The sequence below is a fragment of the Vipera ursinii genome, assembly GCF_947247035.1.
Source record: "Vipera ursinii genome assembly, chromosome: 1".
Lineage (NCBI taxonomy): Eukaryota > Metazoa > Chordata > Lepidosauria > Squamata > Viperidae > Vipera > Vipera ursinii.
This window is the reverse complement of record NC_139512.1, coordinates 313,257,703-313,284,421: the sequence shown is the minus strand read 5'-3', so window position 1 is coordinate 313,284,421 and position 26,719 is coordinate 313,257,703. Positions and strand designations below refer to the sequence as shown.

The 26,719-nt window shown below is 36.8% G+C and overlaps 1 protein-coding gene across 1 annotated transcript in view; it reads right to left on the bottom strand.

Annotated features, from left to right (window-relative positions):
- MTA3 (metastasis associated 1 family member 3) overlaps positions 1–4,073 on the bottom strand; it is a gene marked incomplete at its 3' end in the record, with an annotated part of 136,863 nt that extends 132,790 nt beyond the window's left edge. Inside the window, exon 1 of the mRNA XM_083348346.1 lies at positions 4,000–4,073. Coding sequence (XP_083204472.1) covers positions 4,000–4,027 — 28 coding nt within the window. The 5' untranslated portion in view covers positions 4,028–4,073. The remainder of the gene's footprint in view (positions 1–3,999) is intronic.
- Positions 4,074–26,719: the final 22,646 nt, after the last annotated feature.

Here is a 26,719-nt window from a genome sequence, read left to right as displayed (position 1 = left end):
CTATAATTTAGAGCCACAATCCTTAACACATTTATAAGGGAATACTTTCCTTTTAAATTTATTAGGTTTAATTCTAAATAAGGATGGATGGGAATATAATATTAAGAGTATGTTGTGAGAAAAGCTTGATCAAACAAAACCTGTATGGGGTGGATATAAAGTAATTTGTTACACTTTATTTTGTTCCTCGATGTTATATATCTCTAGCTTCAAACGCAATATGAATTGTTTTGCAGTTCCCACTGATAGTTAAGATAGACACTGGAGGTTTAGCAGACTTATTTAGTGTAATTTCATACCTTTTGTAATTGTAATTTTAGATTACAATTTTAGATTACAATTCCTAGCATTTTTTTCTCACTGGTTATACAAGCAGGAACTGGTGGAAATTTAACACATCTGGAGAATAATTGAAGTTAATGACTTTCCTATTTTTTTTTCTTTTCAACTCCCCTGTACATTTGAAATGCTGTTCCACAACAGGGGAAAGGCAGTTGTCAGAGTATAGTGCGTTGATTGGCTTCATGTCATAAAGAAAGCCAATCAGCACACTATTCCAGCAAATTTTACTAAAAGCAGGAAGAACCTGTTGGTCTTGAGCTAGTCTACATATAACCATAAAAGGAATGAGAGTAATCCCATGTCAAGCTCATCACCAAGCGTGACACACCTCTGGCCAGATTTGCCATCAAATATGATGTCTAATTGTCATGAACAGCAGAATGTGCTAAATTTGTGCTTGAGATGAAACACCACAAATTGTACTGGAGATTCCTTTAATGGAATGTTTAAATGGACAGGGAAACATCAGAAGTACCCATAACATTCCCCCAGAAAGAAAAGGCACAGATTGAAGGATCTCAGAACATATGGCAGTGCGGCTAAATTCTGTTACTTTTGTCCTTATCCTCAGTATCTATCCTGAGTAAAAAAAACCCAACCAACCAGAAATCCATCTGTTGGATCTACAAAATTGATTTCTCCAACCCCAGATTCAAGAATTAAACTATAGTTTCTCTGTACTCCTCCATTGCTTGTTTCCTCAAGACAGTTCTTTCATTCACCTCTTCCATTTCTCTGTATTGCTTTGGATCCAGCTTACTATTACTTTCTATCATCATTATTTGAGGATGTAGCTATGGCCTGAACAGATGGACCTATTTCCATTTGCCTTGTAGGTGAATATTGATGGTATGTTTCTCTCAACAGCCTTTTTTTTCACTAAAGAAAGCAAACCTCCAGCACATAGAGGAAGACTGTACCTGAGAAAAGTCAAGTCCACCTTTCTTTTTTGCTTTAGAAATATTAGTGAGAGAGGCATTTCTTTCAATGTTTTAATTTCTATTGTCCCAATTTATTTATATAGCTATGTATAAATCATCCTTCAACTGATACTTATAAGAACTTGGGTTTGTATTATATTAATAAAAATGTAACATTTCTCCACACAATTGCAAAACAGCTATGACCAGAAAAGGCCTTCTCATGATAAACACTATTTCATATTCAGGTTTTCATTTCCATGGACAAAATATTTGTTTTGTTAGGGACCAAAAATGAAGAGTGCATAATAAAGAATGATGATAATGATCTAAAGCCATTAGAAATAATCATATACATCTAACCAGAATAAAGACCAGGCTTATAATCTCCTAAAGCCAACAGTACTTAAGTAGAACTTTATTCTGGTTCTTTACATTTTCACTGAATAATGTACAAGTAAGAAATGAACAACTCTCACTTTTTGATCAACCAATACAGTAGGTGAAAAGTGAAGATATAAGTTCCACATACAAAATGGAATAAAGGAGACAAAGAAGTAAAACATGTACTACTCAATAGTGGCCTCTAGGAAAATACATAAGCACTCAACATAAGCCCTCCAGCACTGAACCCCATTAGTATGTTTTCATATATGCAATATATCTGCTACAGAAGTTCAGGATCAGAACTAGCTATGAAAATGGTCCTGAAATAGTACGGAGAAATTCTGAATGTATCATTCCAAAAATCCAGATCAGTCCTTGTTTGACTTCTTGTTTTGGGGCCAAATGATATTAGGAATGGCATGGAGAGCCCATCAGAATAAAGGTCTATACAATTTTTCTAAGAGGAAATGCTGAACTAATGACTCACTCCAGAAACTTTGATTTATCCATTATTTAAGGCAGCTGATTCTCAAATAAGCTGCTACAGAAGGTATTCTACTTTAAGGTGAAGAACAGCATCTGGAGTAGAGTTGGGCACTCACAGTAAGATTTTATTGATTCTTGATTGGATGGCTTCAAGTTGTAATGGATCAGAGAAGGAACCGAAACATTTTTTCTTCCTAGTGCTTTTCCCACAAAGGAATTTCCCACAATGTCTGCTTTTTTCAGATCAACTGAGGGTTGATCCATTGGTTCATCCATTGCAACAGGCAATCTTACAGCGAGATGAGCAGCAAATAAATTTAGTAAATAAAATAAAAAATAAACTTGACCAACTAATTTACTCGCTGAGGCTGATATGGGCTGAAAGAAAGCGACTAGCCCAAAGTCACCCAGCTGGCTTTCATACCTAAAGTGGAATGTGATCTGAACTATTTCTATGGCAGCTAGCAAGTATGATTGCTTAGTAGCCTTTAAACTTTTTTTTTACAACTCACAAACCAACATAGGTAATGGATGGTTAGAAGTTCATCCTATTTCCAACTACAGGAGGGGTCTTCAAACTCGGCCCTTTTATGACTCATGGACTTCAACTCCCAGAATTCCTCAGCCAGTGTGAAGACCCCTGAACTACAGCATACTAGATACTACACAGAAGCCATTAAGACTAGCATTTTGTCACGTTTATTTTCCATGGAGCCCATCTCAGCTTTCTGGGTAGCAGATTTTAGATTAATCATGACCTGATGAAAGAACATTCCATTCTACTATAAATTAGTTTCAACTGAGTGAATAGTATAATGTTTTTATTTTTTTTTAGAAGTCTACTACATTGATAACTTTTATAAGCCATTTCTTCAGCTATCTGTTGCTGATGGGATGTGCTTGCTAGACTTTCAATTCTAATATACCCTCTATTTATTTATAAAATGTATTGGCCACTCATCTTACCACAGGGTAACTATTTGTTAGCATGCTTGTTTTATATATCAAGGCAGTACACTGGTTATTCCTTTTCCCTCCAACTTTATGCAGCACCCTGGAATGAAATGTAGGGAAGAGTCCAAAATAACCTTCACGTTTTGCAGCTGGAGTTTTGAACCCAAAACTAGTATTAGGCCAACGCTTAAACTGCTTCATCACTCTGAAGAATGGAACTGACAAGCAAATCAACGCGCGGGGGGATGCGATACCACCAAGCACGCTGGGCCCTGCTGCATTATCCGCCCTTCAACGACAGAAGGACCAACTGGGCAAGGCCGCCTTGCCTGTTTGCAGAGAGCGTTTCTTCACGGCCGAGGACGCTTGAGAGTTCCCACACTGGAAGGAAGGAAGGAAGGAAGGAAGGAAGGAAGGAAGGAAGGAAGGAAGGAAGGAAGGAAGGAAGGAAGGAAGGAAGGAACGGAAAGGTTTCCAATCCAAAGCTCACTTCGGATGCGCGGTTTCCCTTCCCGCCCCCCTCCCCAAGCATTAGCCCGTCGACTGCAGTTCCCGAGCGAGGGGGTTCCTTTTGGGCTTCGCGAGAAGCGGGGGGGGCGCCTTCCCCCTTCATCATCATCATCACCACCACCATCTCCTCGCCACGGTGGGTGGTGGCCTCCCTCGTCAGGTTCTCTCGTTGGAACGAACCACGGGGCTGGTTCTACGGGGGGGGGGGGGGAAGAGGCGGGTGTTGGGCTAAGCTCGGCTTCCAACCTGCACGCCCCTCTCCTCCTTCCTGTTCCTTTTTTTTTCCCCACCCCCCCACCCCCGATATCTCCGTTCCTTCTTGGCTCGGAGCCAGGCCTTTCTGGCGAATGCAAACTAGAGCCCCGGGCGCGTGGCGTGTCCGCCAAGGACCCCCACATACCTCCCACTCGATACATGTTAGCCGCCATGTCTACGCTCTGCGCCCTCCTTGTTCTGTCGCCGCCGCCGCCGCCGCCGGGCTGGGGAAGGGGGAGGAGCGTTCAGTTGCTCTCGCTGCTGTTGCTACTTTTTACGCCACTCGCCCCCGGGCAAATCAGGGTGCCGGGCGGCTCTGCAGCTTGGCTGGCCAACCCGCTTGGGGGAGGGGATCCGAATAAAGCGCAAGAAGCGAAGGGTTAAAGCAAAGCGGCCGGGCCTCCTCGGGAGAGGAAGGGTTAAAAGTGTGTGTGTGTGTGTGTGTGTGTTACTCTTTCCCCCTCCCCTGTGGGAGAGAAGAAGCTTTTCTGGGTATCGTGGGGAAGGGAAGAGTATAAGAAGCGCATCCTGGGGGCGTTTTTTGTGCGTGCAGGCAAGCACGGGCAAGTCAGGGTTTGACCTGCTAGAAAGTGTGCTTACAGGTACCTTCTACATCGGCAGGGGTGTCAAGATACGAAAAATGGGACTAAGTGGCATAGTTGCCCCCCCCCCCCCCAAAAAAAACCCTTAGGAGTTTGAGAGAGAAAGAGAGAGCACTAGAAGAGCTTTGTGTTGCAAAGTGGACCATAAATCCATGTGGGCTATCATCATACTCTAAAGTTTACCTTTTTGTTGTTTTTCCCTATTCGGTGCTCCAGGACTACTACTACTACTGCATCCCTGTCTCTTGCTTGCAAATATGGGGCAAGAGTCCTTATGGAGGATGTGAAATTCCAGAGAGGGAAAGGACCAAAGACTGCTTTGACTGAACTGACAACCCTGTTCTTGATCTTTTAAATGCACCTTGAGGTTAGAGCTGACTTAATGTGATTCCCAACAATTTCCCAACAAATCTGGAAGATTTAAGACCAGGGTTGAGGTACGGTCTATTTATAAAGCATTTTGCAAGGTTGCTGGGTCCTGTTTTTGGATGTACAGTATACAATGAATCTTAAGGAGTATGAACTGCCATCATTACTTTAAGAAGTATAAATAGGGTTGATTTTAGAAATAGGGAAAGATCCTAAATTTTGTGCTAGTTATAGCTTTATTATATTAAGGTCAGTTCTGAGGAGTTAACTACTATAGGCTAGATAGAAGATTTTACACTGTTTATCTGCCCAGTGGATTCAATCTGGCAGGATTGACACACTTTTGAGTTTCTTCAATTAAACAATGCCACTGATTGGGATCCCAAAGTGCATTCTTTGCAGCAGGACTTGTACTCTGAAATGAGATGCCCTCCCAAGTTTGGAATGGCTCCCACTATGCTGATAATTCAAAGGCCCTTTACTCAGGCTCTTTGTTTTTTGGTTTTTGTTTTCATATTTTTCATGTTTCAAATCATTTGTAAACCACCCAAAGTTGCTGGGAATCAAGTGGCATATAGATTTAATAATAATTCAATTCATGCCTCTCTTTCTGGGTTTATCAAAGATAATCAGACATGTTACTGATATACTGTATTGGATTTAAACAAGGAATGGGGTCTTCTGTATAGTATCTTTAGATGCTGAAAAAATGATTTAATTTGATTCTGATTAGATATTTAAAACTAGTGATAATTAAGATATGTTTTCCATGGGACTTTGTTCAGTGGATTGAGGTTTATTATATGCAAACTTGTGCCAAATTGAATGATTTCAGACTCTGAGGTGGCACTTAGTAAGGCTATCTGCTTCTGCCTTTGCTATTTGACCTTTTTACCTCTGACCACCATTGTAAGACAGTTTTTAGATATTAAGTGTATTACTTAATAAGTGCAGGGAAAAGATATAAATTGTTTTTATATGCTGATATTTTGGCAATTTAGGAACAGTATTATCTCTGCATAATTTTGTAAAGGTAGTACAGTGTTTTGGGGAAAAGTATTCTGCTTATAAGATTAATTGGGATATTGTTTACTTCTATTAAGAGAGGGCCTCCTCAGGGTGCCTCTGATCAAGGAATGTCGATTGGTGGCCCCCAGGGGGAGGGCATTCTCTGTGGGCGCGCCAGACCTTTGGAACCGCTTGCCAGTTGAGCTCCGAACGGCCCCCGACCTTCGCTCCTTTCGGCGTGATCTCAAAACTTTTCTTTTTGAACAAGCTGGCCTGGTCTGATGGGTTGGGGCTGGGTTTTATAATTGGTTTTAACTTTTAATATGTATTAATTTATTACGGGCATTGTAGTTTAATTACTTTTTAATTTTTGTATTCTGGTTTTTATTATGTATTGCCCTGTTCACCGCCCTGAGTCCTTCGGGAGAAGGGCGGTATACAAATTAAATTATTAAATTAAATTAAATTAAATATTAGGTTTAGTTTATTTTATTGATTTAGCCCATAGGCCATATCAATATACAGAGTTCCAAACACAAATTATTAATAAAATCCTATATAAAAACAATTTAAAATGAAATTGGAGTAAAATACAATAATTTAATATATAGATAAATAAGATAAAATTATGTTTCAGTATCACCCCTACAATATAACCAAATCAATCCCACATATGCTGATCTCAGCCAAATCATTTTACTCACGTATTAAATGTTTTCAAATTCTGGCTGCACATAAGTATATTGCTTTTATATGAGGTTCCCAATGGGTCATTTATTTAATGTATGAACCTAAATATCAACAAAGTGTTGTTTTTTTTAAAAAAAGGGCTTTGTAGTTTTTACGACTATATTCAATATTTGGGATTTTACATACCCCATATGTGGAAATAAATATGTTAAATATTTTAGAAAAGATTGAATGAATGGGTACAGATGAGTTAAAATTCCTTGAAGTTTGTGGGGAAAAATGTTATTTAAATTAACATTATCCCTCACTTGATTTATAGCTCTGAGGTATCCCTATGTTAATACCAAATATTTCCTTCATATTAATACTTACAAAATTTGAGATAATGGACCAGGGTTTTCTTTAATTAAATTGAAATTACAATGTGAAGAAAATATTTTTAAAAATAACATTTTGCTTATATTTTATTATCTATCAATATGTATAATGAAATATACTTTATGGGTCATGTTGGAAACCTATATTTCCCTTGTAGACATGGGAAGATTTTGATATAACATATAGCAGAAAGGGTGTTTTATTTCTAGGAATGTAAATTATGAGAAATCTTGTTTTTTGTGGGGCATACATTGCCTTTTGATAAGGAGATTCATTAATATTTAATTCTTGGGGCAAAATTACTCTGAAAATAAGTAATAAAGCATTTTATTGGAAAATTTGTTTTATTGAAAAATGAGAGCCAGGCAAGAAAATGAGAGAAGTGAATTCAAGTCCTATCTTAACCATGAAAGCTGACTAGCTGACTTTGGGCCAGTCACTCTCTCTCAATGCAATGCACCTTATGGGTTGTTGTGGGAAAATAGGAGGAGGAAAGTGTGTTAGATATAGTCACCATCTTGAGTTATTCGAGTGAAGGAAAACGAAAAGGTAAGCATGTGCCAAACCTATTAAATAGAATAGAGCTGGAAGGGACCTTGGAGGTCTTCTAGTCCAGTCCCCTGCTCAAGCAGGAGAACCTATAACATCTCACACAAGTGACTGTCCAGTCTCTTCTTAAAAATCTCCAGTGATGGAGCGCCCATGATTTCTGAAGGCAAGCTGTTACACTGGTTAATTGTCCTCACTGTCAGGAAGTTTCTCCTTAATTCCAGATTGCTTCTCTCTTTGATCAGTTTCCAACCATTGTTTCTTGTCCTGCCTTCTGGTGCTTTGAAGACTAGTTTGACCCCCTCTTCTTGACCATCCCAATATACAATCTCTACTTGTAGCTGATCCCCTGAGTCTGGAGGAAGAAAACAACATAAAGGGAATCATACAGGGTGGGTTTGAGGAGTTGAAATGGACAAAAAAGCTGAGAAGAAAGTTGATGTTAGAAATGAAGGAAAGAAAGAATAATAGCTATTAAGCAAAGACGAGCTAGTGAAGATATGCATGTTCCAGAGGGATTCAAGATCACTAAAGGGGAATCACAATAGGAATCATCAAGTAAGAAGTGCAACAGAGCATATCAGAAAGGGCTCGCAACTTGGGTGTCCTCCTGGATTCACGGCTCAACTTGGACGATCATCTAATCGCCGTGACCAGGGGGGCCTTCGCACAGGTTCGCCTAGTGTGCCAGTTGCGCCCCTTTTTGGACTGAGATGCCCTATGCATGGTTACCCACACCCTCGTCACTTCTCGTTCGGATTATTGCAATGCTGTTTACATGGGGCTGCCCTTGAAGAGCACCTGGAGGCTTCAACTGGTGCAGAATGCGGCCGCATGGGTGCTTATGGGAGTATCTCAGTACTCCCATGTTGCACCACTCCTGCGCGAGCTGCATTGGCTTCCGGTTGCCCTCCGGGTGCGATTCAAGGTGCTGGTTATAACCTTTAAAGCCCTACATGGCTTAGGCCTGGGGTACTTGCGAGACCACTTGCTGCCATTGTCAACCTCCCATTGCCCAGTTCGCTCCCACAGAGTCGGCCACCTCAGGGTGCCGTCGGCCAGGCAATGCCGGCAAGTGACCCCCAGGAGGAGAGCCTTCTCTCGGCGCGTTGACCCTCTGGAATGAATTCCCCCGGAGCTGTGGACAACCCCTGACCTTAGGTCCTTCCGCCGTGACCTGAAGACGTGGTTGTTCCAACAAGCGGGCCTGGACTGACTACGGTTTTAATTAGCTTTTTACTGGTTTTTAAATTGTCATATAATTATTGTATTTATTGTTTAATTCTTTTTAAATTTTCTATTTTATGTTCTTAATTTTTATTGTTGTGCACCGCCCTGAGTCCTTCGGGAGAAGGGCGGCATATAAATTTAATAAAATAAATAAAATATCATCTATCAAGCCTGCACAGGCTTATTATTAAATTAAATTAATGCCTCCTTAAGTAACACCAGCTGCCTGCAATTATTGCAGGTTCGCATCCCACCAGGCTCAAGGTTGACTCAGCCTTCCATCCTTCCGAGGTAGGTAAAATGAGGACCCAGATTGTTGGGGGCAATAAGCTAACTTTGTAATAATGCTGCTGGGGGGGGCGAAAGCCCTAATAAGCAGGCATATACATAGAATGAAGGCTATTGCTAAGCACATTTGATTTGTGCTTAGATTGTAAGCCGCCCTGAGTCTTCAGAGAAGGGCGGGATATAAATGGGATTAAAATAAAATAAAATAAATATACAGAGACTGAAAAGAAACTAAAAACATCAGGAAGTAAATCCAAGTGTTGCTGGCTGTGAGAAGTTGCCAGCTATGTTTAGCTTTAGTTAGCAACTGAATAGGAGAGACACACTCATTTTTAGCAGAATTGGTAGCATTATCAGCAGGGTTAATCAGAGCTCACCCTTGAAGATTATTTAGGTTATACAGTAATCTACTATATTCTAAGCTCCTTTGAAGACAAATACAGGATGCAGGAAAGAACTATAGAATTATTGGTATGCATTTACTGACTTCTGCTTTCTTACTTTATCATTATTTTATTATAAAAAATAATGAAAAAGATGGGGGGGAACCTGGCATAGTGTATTTTCTTCATTAATAAGCCATGCCAGTGATAAGTCAGTTAATAATGCATCAATCTAATAGTTATTTCATCCAGGCCATATTTTTTTTTATTGAAAAGTTTTAAAATACAATTTTCCTTTAAAAATCCCCCCTTCCCCCTCCCTCCTCCCCCCCTACCTCCCCCCCTCCCCCCCCCGACTTCCCAGAGCTAAATACAAGGTATATATATAAAAAGCAATCATAAACAATCATATACTAACAACTATAAACTCTAAAATCCATCACTCTCTAGCTTATATAGGATAAAACAAGCCTTAATAATATTGAATATGTATAAAAAGAAACTAAGAAAAGGAAAGGAAAAAAAAACGAAAGAAGACTTATTCAAATGCTACATAAAACTTCTTAACCCTATACTTGTTCTGGATAAACTCAATCCATTTTGTCCATTCCATAATATAGCGTTCTTGCGAATGATCTTTCAAATAGGCCGAAATCTTCGCCATCTCTGCCAGGTCGGAAACCTTTAAAGTCCACTCTTCTATGGTCGGCAGTTCCTCTTTCTTCCAATATTGGCCTATCAAAAGTCTTGCCGCCGTAATTAAATTCAACATCAACTTGGTGTCCACAACTGTAGCGTCTGCAATTATTCCCAACAAAAAAAGTTGCGGACAAAACTTTATCCTCTGTTTAAAAATCTTCTGCATATTCCACCAGACTTTTATCCAAAAAGCCTTAACCTTCTTACATGTCCACCATATGTGGAAATATGTTGCATCTTCATCACCACACCTCCAACATTTAGGCTGATAATTCGGATACATACTTGCAAGCTTTTTAGGATCTAAATGCCATCTATAAAACATTTTGTAAAAGTTCTCTCTTAGATTTTGAGCTTGAGTAAATTTTACGTTCCTCACCCAAATCTTTTCCCACGTGTCCATTGTGATAACTTCCTGGATGTTTTGGGCCCATTTTATCATACAATCCTTAACAAGCTCTGTTTCTGAGTCAATCTCTATCAATGCAAGATATATCCGTTTGATATGTGCTGGTCCCTGATTTCTAATTTGCTTTATCAAATTTTCATCAGTCATTGTAAATCCATTTTTCTGGTCTTCTTTCCACCTGGCCCGTAACTGAGTATATTGAAACCAATTTTGAACAACCTTCTCTTCTCGCAAGAGGCTATATGATTTCAAACACCAAACATTTCTATCCAAACTGAGGATCTCCTTGTACGTAGTCACATCATGTTTGAAGCCAGCATGTATATTTTCAATTGCGTGTTTTGGAATTGCCCACAATGGTATCTTGCAACTTAACTTATGTCTATACTTCTTCCAAACTCTCAGCAATGCCTGTCTTAAAATATGCACCCTAAACACGTTGTCTACCTTCTTATCATACAACAAATATGCATGCCAGCCAAACAACAAATCATGGCCCTCAAGATTTAATAACCTCCCTTGCATCAAATTAATCCAATCACTTATTCCTACTAATGCAGCAGCTTCATAATATAATTTAAAATTAGGCAATTTAAGGCCACCTCTCTCACAAGTATCCTGCATAATCTTAAGTTTAACTCGTGGCTTTTTCCCTGCCCACACAAATTTATTGATACCTCGCTGCCATTCCTCCAGATTAGAATCTTTCTTAAGAATCGGTATCATTTGAAATAAAAATAAAAATTTAGGCAGGACATTCATTTTTACTGCTGCAATCCGTCCCAACAAAGACAATTGCAATTTTTCCCAACTCTCCAATTCTTTTTGAATTTTCCCCCATAGTTTTTCATAATTATTTTTATATAGCTTTGTATTAGAGGGCGACAAAATCACCCCCAAATATTTAACCCTTTTAACAATCTCAAATCCAGTTAGTCCTTCTAAGAGGGCCTTTTGCGGTGTTGTCATATTTTTGGCCAAAATTTTTGTTTTTTGTACATTTACCTTAAATCCAGAAACCTTCCCATATTGTGTTATTATCTCCATCAGGTCCACAACAGAGTTCTCTGGCTGGGTCACTGTAACAACCAGATCGTCTGCGAATGCTCTCAATCTATAGTCCTGATCTCCAATTTGAATCCCCTTAATTTTTTCCGAATTCCGAATTTTAACCAATAATATCTCTAAAGTTAATACAAATAACAAGGGCGATAAAGGACACCCTTGCCTTGTGCCCTTCTCAATATTACATGCTTCTGTCAAGCTGTTATTAACTATAATTCGGGCAGTTTGTTTTTGATATAATGCCCTAATCGGTTGTAAAAAAATTTCCCCAAAATCCATTTTGTCTAAAACTTTCAACAAAAATTTCCAATTCAATTGATCAAAAGCTTTTTCAGCATCTAAGAAAATTAGCGCCGCAGAGATCTGGTTGTTCCTTTCCAAAAACTCTAACACATCAACTATATGCCTCACATTATTTTTCATTTGCCTACCACTAATAAACCCCGTTTGATCCCCATGAATCACCTGTTGCAGAACCCTCATCAGTCTATTAGCCAAAACCTTAGCAAATATCTTGTAGTCTGTGTTTAAAAGCGATATCGGTCTATAATTTTTAACTTGAGTAGCATCTTGGTCTTCCTTCGGAATCAAAGAAATAAAAGCTGTTCTCCAAGACGGTGGCACCTTTCCCCCCCTCTGGATTGTCTGGAACAGTTCCTTTAACGGTTTTATCATTTCTAATTGTAAATTTTTATAATAGGCCGCAGTCAAGCCATCCGTACCTGGTGCTTTATCCACCTTCAATAATCCAGGCCATATTTTATTAAGATTTATTAGTATCACTATTGTCTTTGCTGACATTTTTGCGGATTCACTATATCTTCAGTTTTCCCTGATCATCTAAGTCAGAGGTCTTCAAAGTTGGCCCTTTTATGACTTGTGGACTGCAACTCCCAGAGTTCCTCAGCAGATGTGTTGGCTGAGGAATTCTGGGAGTTGAAGTCCACAAGTCATAAAAGGGCCAACTTTGAAGACCCCTGATCTAAGGTATTAACACAATAAAAGAAGGAAATAATTTCATCAAAATTATTGTGACTCCTGTTAATTGCAACATTTCAGAGAATTACATTTCTTCACGCTAACATCTTTTAGTTTCCCATTTTTTCTTTTTGTTGAAATACAGCACCTTATATCTCATTTCATAGGATTTCCATCATTCCTGGACAGTTTTCTGCCTCAGAATTTCAAGTAATAATAATAATGTTGGAAGCGACCTTGGAGGTCATCTAGTCCAACCCCCTGCTCAGGCAGGAAACCCTATACCATTTCAGACAAGTGGCTGGCCAGTCCCTTCTTAAAAACTTCCAGTGTTGGAGCATTCACCACTTCTGGAGGCAGGTTGTTCCACTAGTTAATTGTTCTGACAGTTATGTGATCTGATTTACCTTCCCTTCAGAGTTCATCAAAATCTGTTTTTCTGAAATCTACTATCCTATATATTTTCAGAAAATTCCTCCCATAGATACCACTTGCAGCAGATATGGTTTGAGTTCTTTTCAGGCCGGAAGACAAACATTGCACACACTTTGTACATTATGATAGAAAGGAAAACTTTCCTGTTTGCTAATGCATTCTCTATTTGTGTTGTGTATGTGTATTATGAATATACAGTATAAATATCACAATATACCTGCACATTATCAGCTTTGCAAAGATATTTTTCAAATACCTAATGCATCCTTCTAACTGTGCAAGTGTGCAGTGATAATTAAACAAAAATAACTAAATACATAAGGAGTTTGCTTATTTATCTGTTTTATCACTAACTTTATAAATCAGTTCTAAAGAAAGAACAAGAGTTGTTGACTGCAAGCAAATAAGCAAACCCAGTGTTTAAAAACTAAGTAATTTCAGTTGAAACCATTCTAATTTTGTAAATATGTAAGATATATATATGTGTATGTGTGTGTGTGTGTGTGTGTGTGTGTATGAATATATATATATATATATTCATACACACACACACACACATATATCATGTGTATATATATATGTAGATTTTCACGGGTATAGGTATGTAGGTCTTGGCGTATTCAGGTCTTTCCCCGTGTAGGATTGAGGGTGTCTTGGCGACGTTTCGACGAGGTCCCACTCATCATCTTCAGGCTGGTGTCTTCGGTTTCTCTCGAAACTGAAGACACCAGCCTGAAGATGACGAGTGAGACCTCGTCGAAACGTTGCCAAGACACCCTCAATCCTACACGGGGAAAGACCCGAATACAATTACATATACATATACATATACACATACATAGAAACATACATACATACACACATATATATAGTCATATATATAGTCATATATATATATATATAGTCATATATATTAGCATGTATCAAATATTGAATCACTACTTGCAAACTGTGTGGCTGTTATAAATTCTAATGTATCACATTATCAGCACAAATATTGTCATCTTTTTCATTTTCAGTACCATAAACTATGAAATATTCATTTAAATTAGCTTCACTAGAAATTAAGTTAGATATTATCCTATATATATTTTCACTGTAAGTTTATCTTTTCTGCCTCCTAAAGTACTAAGTTCACTTAAGAAATAATGAAAATAAGCTTATATATAATAGCTAATACTTGTGTTCAGATTTTTATTATTTATGTTTTCAGAAATTTATAACCTAAATGCAAAGGTAAATATAGGCTGGGTCTCACTTGCTGCTTCCTATGTCCACATCCATTCCCCCTCCCCCATATGTTTGTGTGTGTGTGTCTGTCTGTCTGTCTGTCTGTCTGTGGTGGTATTGCAGTCTTGTTCATACGCTACTTCAAAAAGAGAATTTTTTTGTAAACCTATGAAGGTTGTAAACCCATAATGTGATTTATTTAGTGCTGATCTTGAATATGCATGAGCCCAGCCACCGTGATGATAGGCCATGTCTTAGTAATATGCACAACCCAAACAGTTTGGTATATAATAGTCAACAAGTAGAAATAAATACTGTTTTGTGAAATGTGTGAATCTAGTTCATGTGTCCATGTTGCCATGTTTGGTCAAATAAAATGCCTATTGGATTTAATAGGAGGAAAACAATAGCTCAGTGCATGATGTAATCCTGACAGCCACAAACTGAGTTCTGGGTAGTTCCAGCTGAGGCTGGCAAAGATGCTTCTCTGAAATGTAAATGGATGTGAATTGGCTTTAAAATGAGTTCAAGTGGAAGTTAAATATTTAATAAAAAAGAAGCAGATTGTCCCTAATTAGTCTTTAATCAGGTATTTTCTGAACAGATAAATCTTCTGTTCTGCTATGCTGTAAATTCTAAAAGAATCTTGGGGATATATTTATAAGGGTTATGAGAAGCAGAAAAGTGGGGAAAAGAAACATTATTTGCAGAGCTGGCAAAATTCATACCCACTGCAAATGGGAGACACTGGAAATTTTATAATTGTAGCAAAGACTTCTGTTTTCTCCAATTATTTTAAAAAAGGTATGGCCATCATTAGATTTGTCAGTGATGGCACAACCTGCAATATTATTTTGCTTCACTTTACTTCCATATTACAAAGACTTGGCAATCCAGAGAATTGCTGGGCAAAGATATGGCTGTTCCTCCTATCCCATTGGGCACAGCCGTGCTTTTCCCCTGCAGCTCTCCAGAAACACTGCAATTTTGTACCATCTCTCTGCAGAGGCTCTCTTGGGTTGAAATGGCTCTGAGTAGTCCAAGAAATGTTGCCACTCTGCTCCTGAGAAAACAAAAACATTTTCAAAAGAGAAAAAAAATTGGCTACTTTCAAGTATAAATGTCAAGTTTAACAACTCTTTTCAACGTATGGGCTGAGCTTGCAAAGATTGGGGAGAACTTCTAATTGAGCATGCATAAGTAAACACTAAGTTGAGGCAGCTGCATTTCCGAGAAATTATGGCTATGGCATTTAAAATGGGCAGAGAGAAGAAAGAGGACAAAGAGACAATTTACCTGTGAATGTAGATGGTTTGAGTGAATGCTTCCTTACCTGCGTTACACTGTTGATAAAGCAAACATTGAAAAGCAGCAGTAAGTCTTTTTGCATTTTGTTTTAGTCTAATACTGATAGCTTGTTACTATTTTAAGTACACATACAGTAAACAGGTACGGTAAATATACACCAAGGACAGCACAAATCCAAGAGAATATCCCCTTTCCTTTCTTCTGATATTTTTAGGAGCCAAATAATAACTCACTCTAAAAACTGTTTATATATTTGCATCATGCAATCTGAAATTCTTCAAGACGAATAACTGGGATTTACAATCTGTCAATATGCAGTCAGAATAAATCTGCATCATTTATCTAGCTTTAAAGTAACATACTCTCTTTTATGGAAATGCATTATCCAGTGACAAGCATCCCTTTCATAGGGAAGGATTTCCATATACTGAAAAGATCCTATCCTTCCTTTTCCTTGCTATAAAATTATATATTTATATAATCATCATCTCTCACTGCAGTTTCCACTTCTTTATACGTGTTCTAGAATATCCAGTTCTGTCAACACTGAGACATTTCAGAAGAAGAAAAAATCCCTTTCTCTTCTAAGAATCAGAGAGATGCAAAAGAGTGCACTGGAGATTAAAAATATTTTCTCATTTTTGCTTCATTTAGAACCAATAAAGAATGCGCTATGTGGAGATAAATATGGCAGACCAAATTAGCAACCCGTCCACATTCTCCTTTATCAAGCTGCTGACTCTCAGTAAAAGGAAAGGCTGGGTTCAGGATTGTATGACTGTCTTTGCAATAGTTTAGAATTGAGCAGTTATCTTTCAGCAGTGCTCCTTCCATTTTTAAAAAAGCACTGACCTCACTCTTTCAAACACACATCTCATTCACTTTGGTCCGCTGTGGATTTCTATAGCCAATTTTGTTCCAATGCTTTATTTCCATCTCTATTCGCATCGTTTGACCATCCAAATTATTGATCTAAGGCAGGGATGGGAAACCAGCATGACCAATGCCGAAGTTACTGGGATAATTAAATGTAATAAAATTAGACAAGATTAGTCTCAATGGAGTAAAAGCTAAGCTCAATAGAGGGAATAACAATTACTTGGAATAGGATGATGAATGCTGCTGTTTTCTCTATACATAATGGACTGTGCAGTTGCGCAAGAAACTTTTCTGATTATTACTTCAAGCACTATTACAATTCAACAAGTTTTTAGTGTAATATTTAATCACATCTCTGTAAAGGAGGTAGTATTCTAGTTACTGGAGAGAACAAATATGTATGATCTATAATAATAATAATAATAATAATAATAATAATAATAATAATAATAATAATAATAAATAATAATAATAAATAATAATAATAATAATAATAATAATAATAATAATAAGAAGAAGAAGAAGAAGAAGAAGAAGAAGAAGAAGAAGAAGAAGAAGAAGAAGAAGAAGTAGTAGTAGTTGGAAGGGACCTTGGAGGTCATCTAGTCCAAACCCCTGCTCAGGCAGGAAACCCTATACCATTTCAGACAAATGGCTGTCCAGTCTCTTCTTAAAAACCTCCAGTGTTGGAGCATTCACCACCTCTGGAGGCAGGTTGTTCCACTGGTTAATTGTTCTAACTGTCAGGAAGTTTCTCCTTAGTTCTAGGTTGCTTCTCTCCTTGACTAGTTTCCATCCATTGCTTCTTGTCCTGCTTTCAGGTGCTTTGGAGAATAGCTTGGCTCCCTCTTCTTTGTGGCAGCCCCTGAGATATTGGAACACTGCTATCATGTCACCCCTCACTCTTCTCTTTGTTAAACTACACATACCCAATTCCAGCAACCGTTCCCTATCTGTGCAACTTCTAAATGAATCAGGCCACTAATGGAACTGTGGTACTAAAGTTCTACTTCTATGCCCACTTATTTAGGAAGTATTTCCATAAAATCCAATGCAACTTACTTCTTAGTAAAAGTGCCATTTAGTTACCTTTTGCCATATAGTGCCCTCCAGATGAGTGGGACAGAATATTTCCCTAATTGTTTTCATTCATCAAAATCTAACTATAGGCTATAGGCTCCCCAGCCCTATCAAAAATAATAATTATTGAAATGCACTTGAAATCACGGATGCTAAATTCTTCTGCTTTTGAATCTGTTTTTCTATATAATTTATATAGAAAATCATGTATATATCTCTGATCATATTGAAAAGATGTCAATGCTATATCAATTCCACAACAAAAATGTGGATGGAAAAAGTGATGGAGCTAGCAGAAATGCAAAATTGACTGCTTTAGAGAAAAGAAACATCCAGTTTTGTTTCTACTTGGAAACTGTTTCAGGACTTTGTACTTAAGACAGAAAAAATGAACTCTTGGCATTCAGTTTTGCTAATTAATATAGATGGTTATAAAATGACTAGCATTTGTTAAGAAGTTAAAGTAAAAAATTGAGGGTGTAATTCTATTCTGTACTTTATTGCACTGATAGAAGTTGGAAGTCTATGCTTTTTTCTTTTCTCCTTTACCTGCATCCTTTCTTTTCCATTTCTTCCCCTTTCCCTTTTTTCCTATTCTTTTTTTATTTGTATTTTATACTAACTTTTAAAAAATTGATCACCAAAAAAGAGAGAAAAGGACATCAATGATAATCCTCATTCTGTCAGCAGACATTGCAGCTCTTATTAAAGTTAAAAAGAAGAAGTTGAAGAATACTTTAATCTGCTGACTGAAAGAGACTGGTATGGAGACAACATTTAGTCTAGAATTCCAGAAATTGCTTTTTATTCCTGCCACACCCTTTTGCCCGAACAGCAAGTTCTTTAACCAATTATTGCCAGATGCTTTTTACTAAACAACTCCATGAATTGAATCTCCCAGACATGGCAAGTTCAGGCTTGTTACTTATATGATCTACTATGCCTACACAGTTCCCATGGATTACATTTTGGACATGTATCTGAAGTCAAAAATTGTGTTTAGATTTCTTATTTCATTTTGGAAAAGAAGGGTTGCAAATGTTCACCTCTGAGTTTGCTTACTAATCTCACAAATATTTTAATCAGACATATTGGTTTTTTTTACCTTGATTATCATGTACTTATGGATATAAAACATTGAAACACTGTATAATTAGAAAAATAAAAGGGACATTTAGGCAGTCCTCAACTTATGACCAGTCACTTAGCAACCATTTGACTAGTTGACCACCAGCCAAGCTCAGAGAACATCAAGGACCCCCCAACCCCCAGTTCAACCCTAGGTATAAACATTCTCTTCTATTGGGATCATTCAAAGTTACAATAGATCTACTAGGGGTGTGTGTGTACTTGTGACCTAGAATCTGATGATCACCCCTCCCTCTTCCTGCAGTCACAGGGCTGCACTTTGTGTACTCAGCAATTGGGCTGCATTTAAACTTGTTTGTAACGTCTCAAAGTCACATGACTTTGTTTTACAATGGCTTTGTTAAAAACCGTCATTTACTTCCATTTTTTGACAAAACCAGATCATAGCTAACTATGTGTTTGCTTAGTTTGCTTTACAACTGCCACAAAAAATGTTGTAAATCAGATCAGTCACATGATCAACTGACTGTACAACAATCATGACTTATGACCATAATGGGCAGACTCTGTTATGGTTATAACTTGAGGACTACCTATAGTTCATGCTGCTGCTTCATTTATATATAAAACAGCTGCTCCATCATTTTCACTATATTGGACTATAGAATAAACACAGCAACCTTAGATAAAAGCAGGAACAGATTTCCCTCCATAGGACAGCATTACAAGTAGAGTGCTGGTGAGTGGTGATTTCTTACCCCAGGTGACAGAAGTAGATAAGTTTTGCAAATTCCTTTGCTCTGGGCCTTACCTTCTGGAAAGATTAACCAAAAGTTGTTTATACTCTTCAGTTCTTCTGATCATAATTTGAGCCTGTGTCTGCTTTGGGCTAAAATATTCAGCTAACTATAACTATGACTTCATTGCTTCAAACTGTAAACTCTAAGAAGAAAACAATTTTGGCACTGTTCAATTCTCATACATAGAAGAAGACTTGGAAAAATATTTTGCAGCATTTCAGATTCCTTAAAAATGGCACATCAACATTCACTTTGTTGATCAACTAGAAATTAGCATGTTGGAAGACTTGCTATATCTGTGGATATCTCCTGACTTGCTCACCATATAGTTTCCTTCACTGTAGAATTTTATCTTCCCACCCCATCCTTTAAAAAAGTATTCAGGAAAGTTCTATTATTATAATTAATATTTAAAATCAAATTAAAATTTTGCTTCACTAGTAATTTTCACTATCATGGCAACAAATTATCTCTTCATTAAAGAAGACCTTTTAGCCAGACAAGGTTGGATGGTTTTTGATTCCTCATTTATCATTGTCATAAACAAATATCATCCTGTCAAAATCTATGGCAATGAATTTCTGTATAACAAGGGTGTCAAACTCACTATGTCAAATGACGTGTCACGATGTGTTGTGACTCTTTTTGCATTGCCAGCAATGGGTTGGGTACGCGTTCAGAATGATGAAACCGGCCCGTGGGCCAGCAATCTGACACCCCTGCTGTATTAAGTCAATGTTTACCATTCTAAAGGATGCAAACAGCATCAAAATAAGTGTATGACAAAAAAAACCATCAAGTGTCTGATGTACTGTTACATAAAATTGGATAATAATTTTTATATGTTCAATAGTATGAAATAAATTTCTGTTGTATGCTGCATATGCCAGTCCTGTCTTTTATTAAAATGCTTTGTATCTTCTATTGCGTATAGGAACATCAGATTTAGAGATAATGTGATGAAAAGTAGCAAAATGAAAAGGGGTTGCTTTGCTACTTATGGTTTTTCCTATGGCATTTGCTGGACTTTCCTAATAGCTTTGAAAGCTAGAATTGGTGTGCCTTTGTAATGAATGACTCACTAACTGTCTTCTTCAGTTCTTATTTAAAGTAAGAACTTACGGTATATTCAATCAGTTGAACAAAGAAAATACATTATCTGTGTTTTTCAAAGACCTAGGAATTCAGCTGTTGTTTTTTCTTTTCTTTTATGAAACTGAGATTTCAATTACTTTCTATTTAGTGTAATTTTTTATTTTTTTAATTTTAATTCCATTTATATCCCGCCCTTCTCCGAAGACTCAGGGCGGCTTACAAGCTTAGCAGTAGCCTTCATTCTATGTATATGCCTGCTTATTAGGGCTTTCACACACACCCCAAGCGGAAATACAACATCCTTATCAGATCAACGTTCAACAGTGGAGTTTTTGTGAAAGATTCTTGAAAACAAAGCACATCCAATTATGATAAATCTTTGCATATATCTCAAATATATTTAGAACTTATTTATAATGTAAGACCCTAAGAGTGGCTTACTTGGCTGTGGCAAAATTAAGCACTGAAAATTTCTGAAATTAAAAGGAAATATGCCTATATTTGGTTGTCAGTGATACTATACGCCTAAAATACTTCTCATTCAGAATGCTCAGTGAAAAACAAAGGGGAGGGGAAGACTTTGGTTTTAAATATTTCGCTTTATTTTGGAGAGCTGAAGGTACAGAAGTATGCAAAGTTCTACCTACCCCATTTTATCCTCTCAACTACTCTATGAGGTATATTATGCTGAGCAAGGTTTTTCATCAAATTGCATCCACTATAAATGTCTTATTTCCAAGTGCAAAATAAACATTTTTTGTAAAATACCATGCCTTCATTCAAGTATGTGTTAAAATCTAGAAATCATTTTCCTCCTCAGACATATTTCCAATCCTGTTGACATCAACCAGAGGAATGATTTCAACATCACATAATGCACAGATTTAAATAGCCATTAAGCAATTCTGATTGCTTAAAAATGGATCAATTTTTCAGGTTTAATGTTATTTCCAGTAGTTGTTTAAAAATGAGATAATGTTTGTTTTCAGATAATAAACAAATTATGCTAAACTTCCCAGATGTTGCTCTCTGTAATTATTATCAAAATGTATATGCTACATTGCTGCAATAAACAAATCCAGAGATGGTTTGCAAATTATTATCAGTAATAAAACAAAGAGTAATAACCATCTATAGCATTTACATGTGACAACTTCGTAAAATAAAAAAATAGACAAAAAAGTAAAGAAATGCTATATAGAAACAAACGTTTCACAAAACACCTAAAGTAAGAATGCCATATGGTGTTACAAATTTCATAGCTAAGAGACTATAATTAAAAGATCTCACTTCATGACCTGGTTTGAGGTCTTAATGAACAGTTTTTGTCCTGATGAATGTGATATGATTTTCTATTATTGAAATCTATATTTTTATGTGTAGGTTGATTACAGCTTGATGAAACAATGCTAAATTGATATGAATGATTAGTCAATTTAACTGGATAATTATTTCACTGAGGCAAGTAACTCACTGAAACTGGTTGTTGGACTAAGAAATATGAAAGAAACTAAATGAAGTTATTACAAAAATGAAAGGTTCATAAGTCAAAGAAGGTAGAATGAGCGTACCTTTTCATTTTATTTTAGATATAAATACTTTACTTGGAACATTAGAGTTTCCTTTTATCTTTGTCCCAAAGATAATGGTATCTTTTCTTCAGAAGAGTGGGAGATTTTTGTGCCAAGTAAGGCAAATGCATTGAGGGACGTATAATATTGGATGCCAAATCCAGTTGTAAACATCTGGCTGACTGTGTGATGAAAATCATCATCATCATCCAAGCATATAACAAGATCTGGCTAAGAAAGAGACAAAGAGATTAATTCTGGCTACACAAGACCAAGTCTTAAGAGCAAAGGCATACAAACTCAGAATTGAAAACAACAGACAGCAAATGCCACCTCTGCAAAGAAGCTGAAGAAACAGACCATTTAGTTAGCTACTTCAAGAAGATCGCAGAGACTGACTTCTGGTTTTGACGTTGCAGCGATGCAGATGCAGAAACACGGGGCTCTGTCTTTCGCCCTGCTGGGGGAAGCAAGGAGAAGATTCTCGTTGATTACTTTAGCTTCTGAACAGGTTAATAATAACACAAAGGAGATAAATGTGCAAACTCAGAAGACAACTACAGAGAAGGAACCAGCAACCCAGAAAATAGAAGGAAAACTAGAGAATGCTGACACAAACATTGATGATCTAAAGGAAGAAACTAATGACCAGACTCAGATAAATATTGGAAACAGAAAAGACATTTTATAAACCAAGATTTCAGAACATACTGGATGACAAGAAAGGAGAGCTGATAGAATGGAAGAAAAAGTCATTAACAGAACTGTGGGAAACTGGAGAAGGAAGGAGGCGGTTTAATCAATATCAATAGGCTAGCTCTTCCAAAAGCACTTTAACCAAATTGTTTATCTTGTTCCAAATAATATATACAAAAATAGAGGAATAATTATTTGATGATCCAAATGCATTGACTTGGAAAGTTAGTTGGCAAAGAAAGAAAGCTAGAGTAAGATTGAAGGAAACAGAAGCTTTGATCTATTAGAGGGCATGCTGTATTATTAATTAGAGGTTTGAATATGGTTAAGAATAGATTGTTAGAAGTATTATTATAACTAGATAGTTAGGATTTGTAATCAAAATATTATATCTTGGTATGAAAAGGGAAATAAGAATATGTTAAGAACTTTGAATAAGGGGTCCTTTTGGTTGCCCAAATATAGCTTGCTTTGAAATTATAAATTATTGGGATACTTTGAACATGGTTGGGAAATTAAAATTGAAAAAAGCAAAAATACAATATGGATTAAATAAGTGGAAATTGAGTGCAAATGCAATTAAGATATCCTTTGGCTAGAAAAGATATTTTAAACTGATATTATTGATATTATTAGGAAAAGGTAACAAATGTTGATATGCAATTGTATGTTTACTAACAATAATAATAATTGTATTTGCTTAATATGAACAAATGATTATTACCAGAAGAAGAGAGGATATACTGGCAGGTGTAATATCGGACTTAGTTGGAAGAAGCTTATATGTACCACAGAATTACTAATGAACTCAGTTATCACATTGTCTATTGAGCACTTGTTTGTCAAAATAGAAAATTAATAAAACATTTATATAAAAAAAAGATCGCACAGACTGACTATAAACACTGGCATGACAAAGTAGCAGCAATAGTGCATTGGAAGATCTGCAAGAAATACCATTTGCTTTCAAATGAACTGGTGAGAGCACAAAATAGATAAAATAATAGAAAATAAAGAAGCTAAAGATGTTCTGGGACTTCAGAATTCAGACAGACAAGCACCTATTACATAACAACACAGTCTTAACAACAGTTGATAAGAAAGACAAAAAAGTGAATAGTGGACACTGCAGTAACTTAAGTCAGCAAAATATAAAGGAAGAAATAGAGAAAATTACAAAATGCAGACCTGTCAATGGAAATACAATGAATGTAACAAAAGAAAGCAAAGTAATAATACTAGACACCTTGGGTGCAATCCCAAATATCTGGAACACCACTTGAGCACCAATGGAATTGAAAAAGAAATAATTAGTCAATTGCAAAAGGAAGTTTTTGGAACAGCTTACATTCTAAGATAGTACTTTTAAACTTTTAAACAACACATGCCTGTCCCAGATCCTTGGGAAGGACTTGATAGGTGGGTTAAATGCCAAATCTACTCTAAACATATGGGTTATTGTGCAACAAACCATGATTATAAAAATATAAAATTCTGTCTAAACATCTGGCTGACTGTGCAACCAATCATAATAAGGAAAATTACAAATTTCTAAAGGGGAGTGGGATAATTTAGAAGCTGAAAATAAAATTACAATAGCAAAGCAGATCACCTCCCCCGTAATGATTCAATAAGGTTTGGGAAGAGGGAGGACATAACAGGATATAATTCAATAGAAAAGAAAGTAGTCATCATGTGCAGAAAGGGGAAGATCCATTCTTTAGTTTGTCAGGCAAACATGTCTTAGCAAATATTGGGGGTTTTTTAAAAGAAAGTTATATGCCAGCAGTGCCCATCTTAGAGCAACCTCTCTTTCTTATTGCACTTCAAACAGTGTAAGTGATCTGTGGCCAAATCACTTCGCAAAAAAAGATCTAACTCTAACATTGCTTACAATACTTAGGAATACTATTTACTTCTTCAACAAAAAAGGCTTAATACACAGAGACATCTCTCTCTCTCTCTCTCTCTCTCTCTCTCTCTCTCTCTCTCTCTCTCTGTGTGTGTGTGTGTGTGTCTGTGTGTGTGTTTGTGTGTGTGTGTGTGTGTGTGTGTGTGTGTGAGAGAGAGAGAACTCACCTGTGAAGCCATAACTGAAATAAAGGGGCCTCCGATATACTGTAGATTGTATATTAATTAACCCAATTTGCTGATTTCTTAAAGTTGGGCCACACAGTATTCCACAATGCACTTTCTCATTATCTCATTGCCCGCCCCAAACCTCCAATCTCTTTCTTGCTTAATACTACAGATTTTAGGATATGTATATAAAAAAGGCTTCCTATTAAAATTTTGATCAAGTGTCCTGTTTTAGGCTTCACCACTTTTCCAAAATACAAACATGGTATGGCCTTCTCAGTAGTAACATTATTTCTTTTTCAGGCCATGAATTTGGCAACATTTTGTTATCTAACTAACAGCACAGAAGGCATTTTAATTTTCTGGGTCTTAATAGATTGTATCATTGACTTATAGTTGCAGTTTTCACTTAATTATCTGTTTAACTATATTTCTACATGGTCTTCTGGGCATCTTCTTAGCTCTGATAATGAGAGAGACTGGAAATCTTTTAAATCAATTTAACATGGCTGAATGAAATCTGCTTGTATTGAATTAAGAGAGGATCTACTATTGAAGGAGAATGAGATTTCTTCGTACTAGGGGCATCTGTTAGCTGTTCATCTATGCAAATAATATATTTATTTTCATATGTTAATATTCTCCCCATATGGCATTTAAATTGAAATGTAAAAGAGAAAATTAACAAAATATTTAGATATAATTTCAGTTATTCATTTATAAAAAAAATCAAATTAATGAACAGATTTCTCATTAACCTTTAAATTCAATGGAAAAAAAATATTTCAAGCAACAGGAAGGAAGAAGCATTTGCCACAGAATTAATTATAGGGAGATCATGTTTCAAAAACTTTCACATAGTACACAAGCTTGTGGAAGTTAGCTGATTCTTAAATTCTGCTTACTGTCAGATAGCTGCATCATATTAAAATTTACTTCAAAATAGGGAATTTACATTAAAGAATATTAGAACTGAAATAGCAAGGAGATGGAGAGAGGAAAGCTAATGAGACACCTGGAAAGGAAATGGGGAGGAGCTGGTGTGCAAAACTCCAGGTTTTATCCCCAGGGACTATTCAAAGAAGGATGGGGAAATCCAGATTATCAACATATCTTTGTATATCTGGGGAAAACTCCTATATCTCTCTGGATAATTAATGTCTAATTACCCCTACAGTTAGTCAAGAATGTTTTCTGGAAAGAAAGTAATGGCAGTATAACTTCAGCATTTTTGAAGAACAATCTAGACCAGGGTTGGCAAACTGGCAGCCTATGGGCCGGATGTGTCATGCGCAGGCCACACTCACCCCAGCTTTGCAATAATGTTTTTATTCTAGGACAATCTATCTCTATCCCCTTACAGAAAATCTTCAGCATCCTGTTCCTAGTTCCTGTATGTTACCCTTGCTCAAAACATCTCTCCTTCACTCCAGCAATATGCAACACAGTTGCACCTTCTTAGAGAAACACCAACTAAATTTGCAAAATTGCTGACACCTGATCCTTTTAGGAAACTTTTAAATGTACCAGAAAATGATGGCTTGCCATCCTCCCTTTAATAGCATTGTCTCAGAAAAAAATGATGATTTTGCAAATGATAAAATAAATGCAATTTGTTCTGGAAACATGAATAGGAGGGACACTAGGAATGGCTGGAATTTTGGGATGGTGGTGGTGATGTTTTGTGTTAATGGTGGCTATGGGGATTTCTGTTGCTCCAGGATGTGAAGTAGTATATCGTGAGGAACTGGCTGACTGAACTTTGCTATTGATCCCCAGGAGGAAAAGCACTATTTAGTACATAGGTTTCTCTGAATTTCAAGGTCAGCAAACACAAACACAATTGCAGAGCAGCTTTGATCTGGTTTTTGGGAGACTGTAAGCTGGAAATGCTGTTGTTCAGGAGTGTCTTGCATTTATATAAATAGGAGCAGTCATTTAGAGATCAGAAGCAG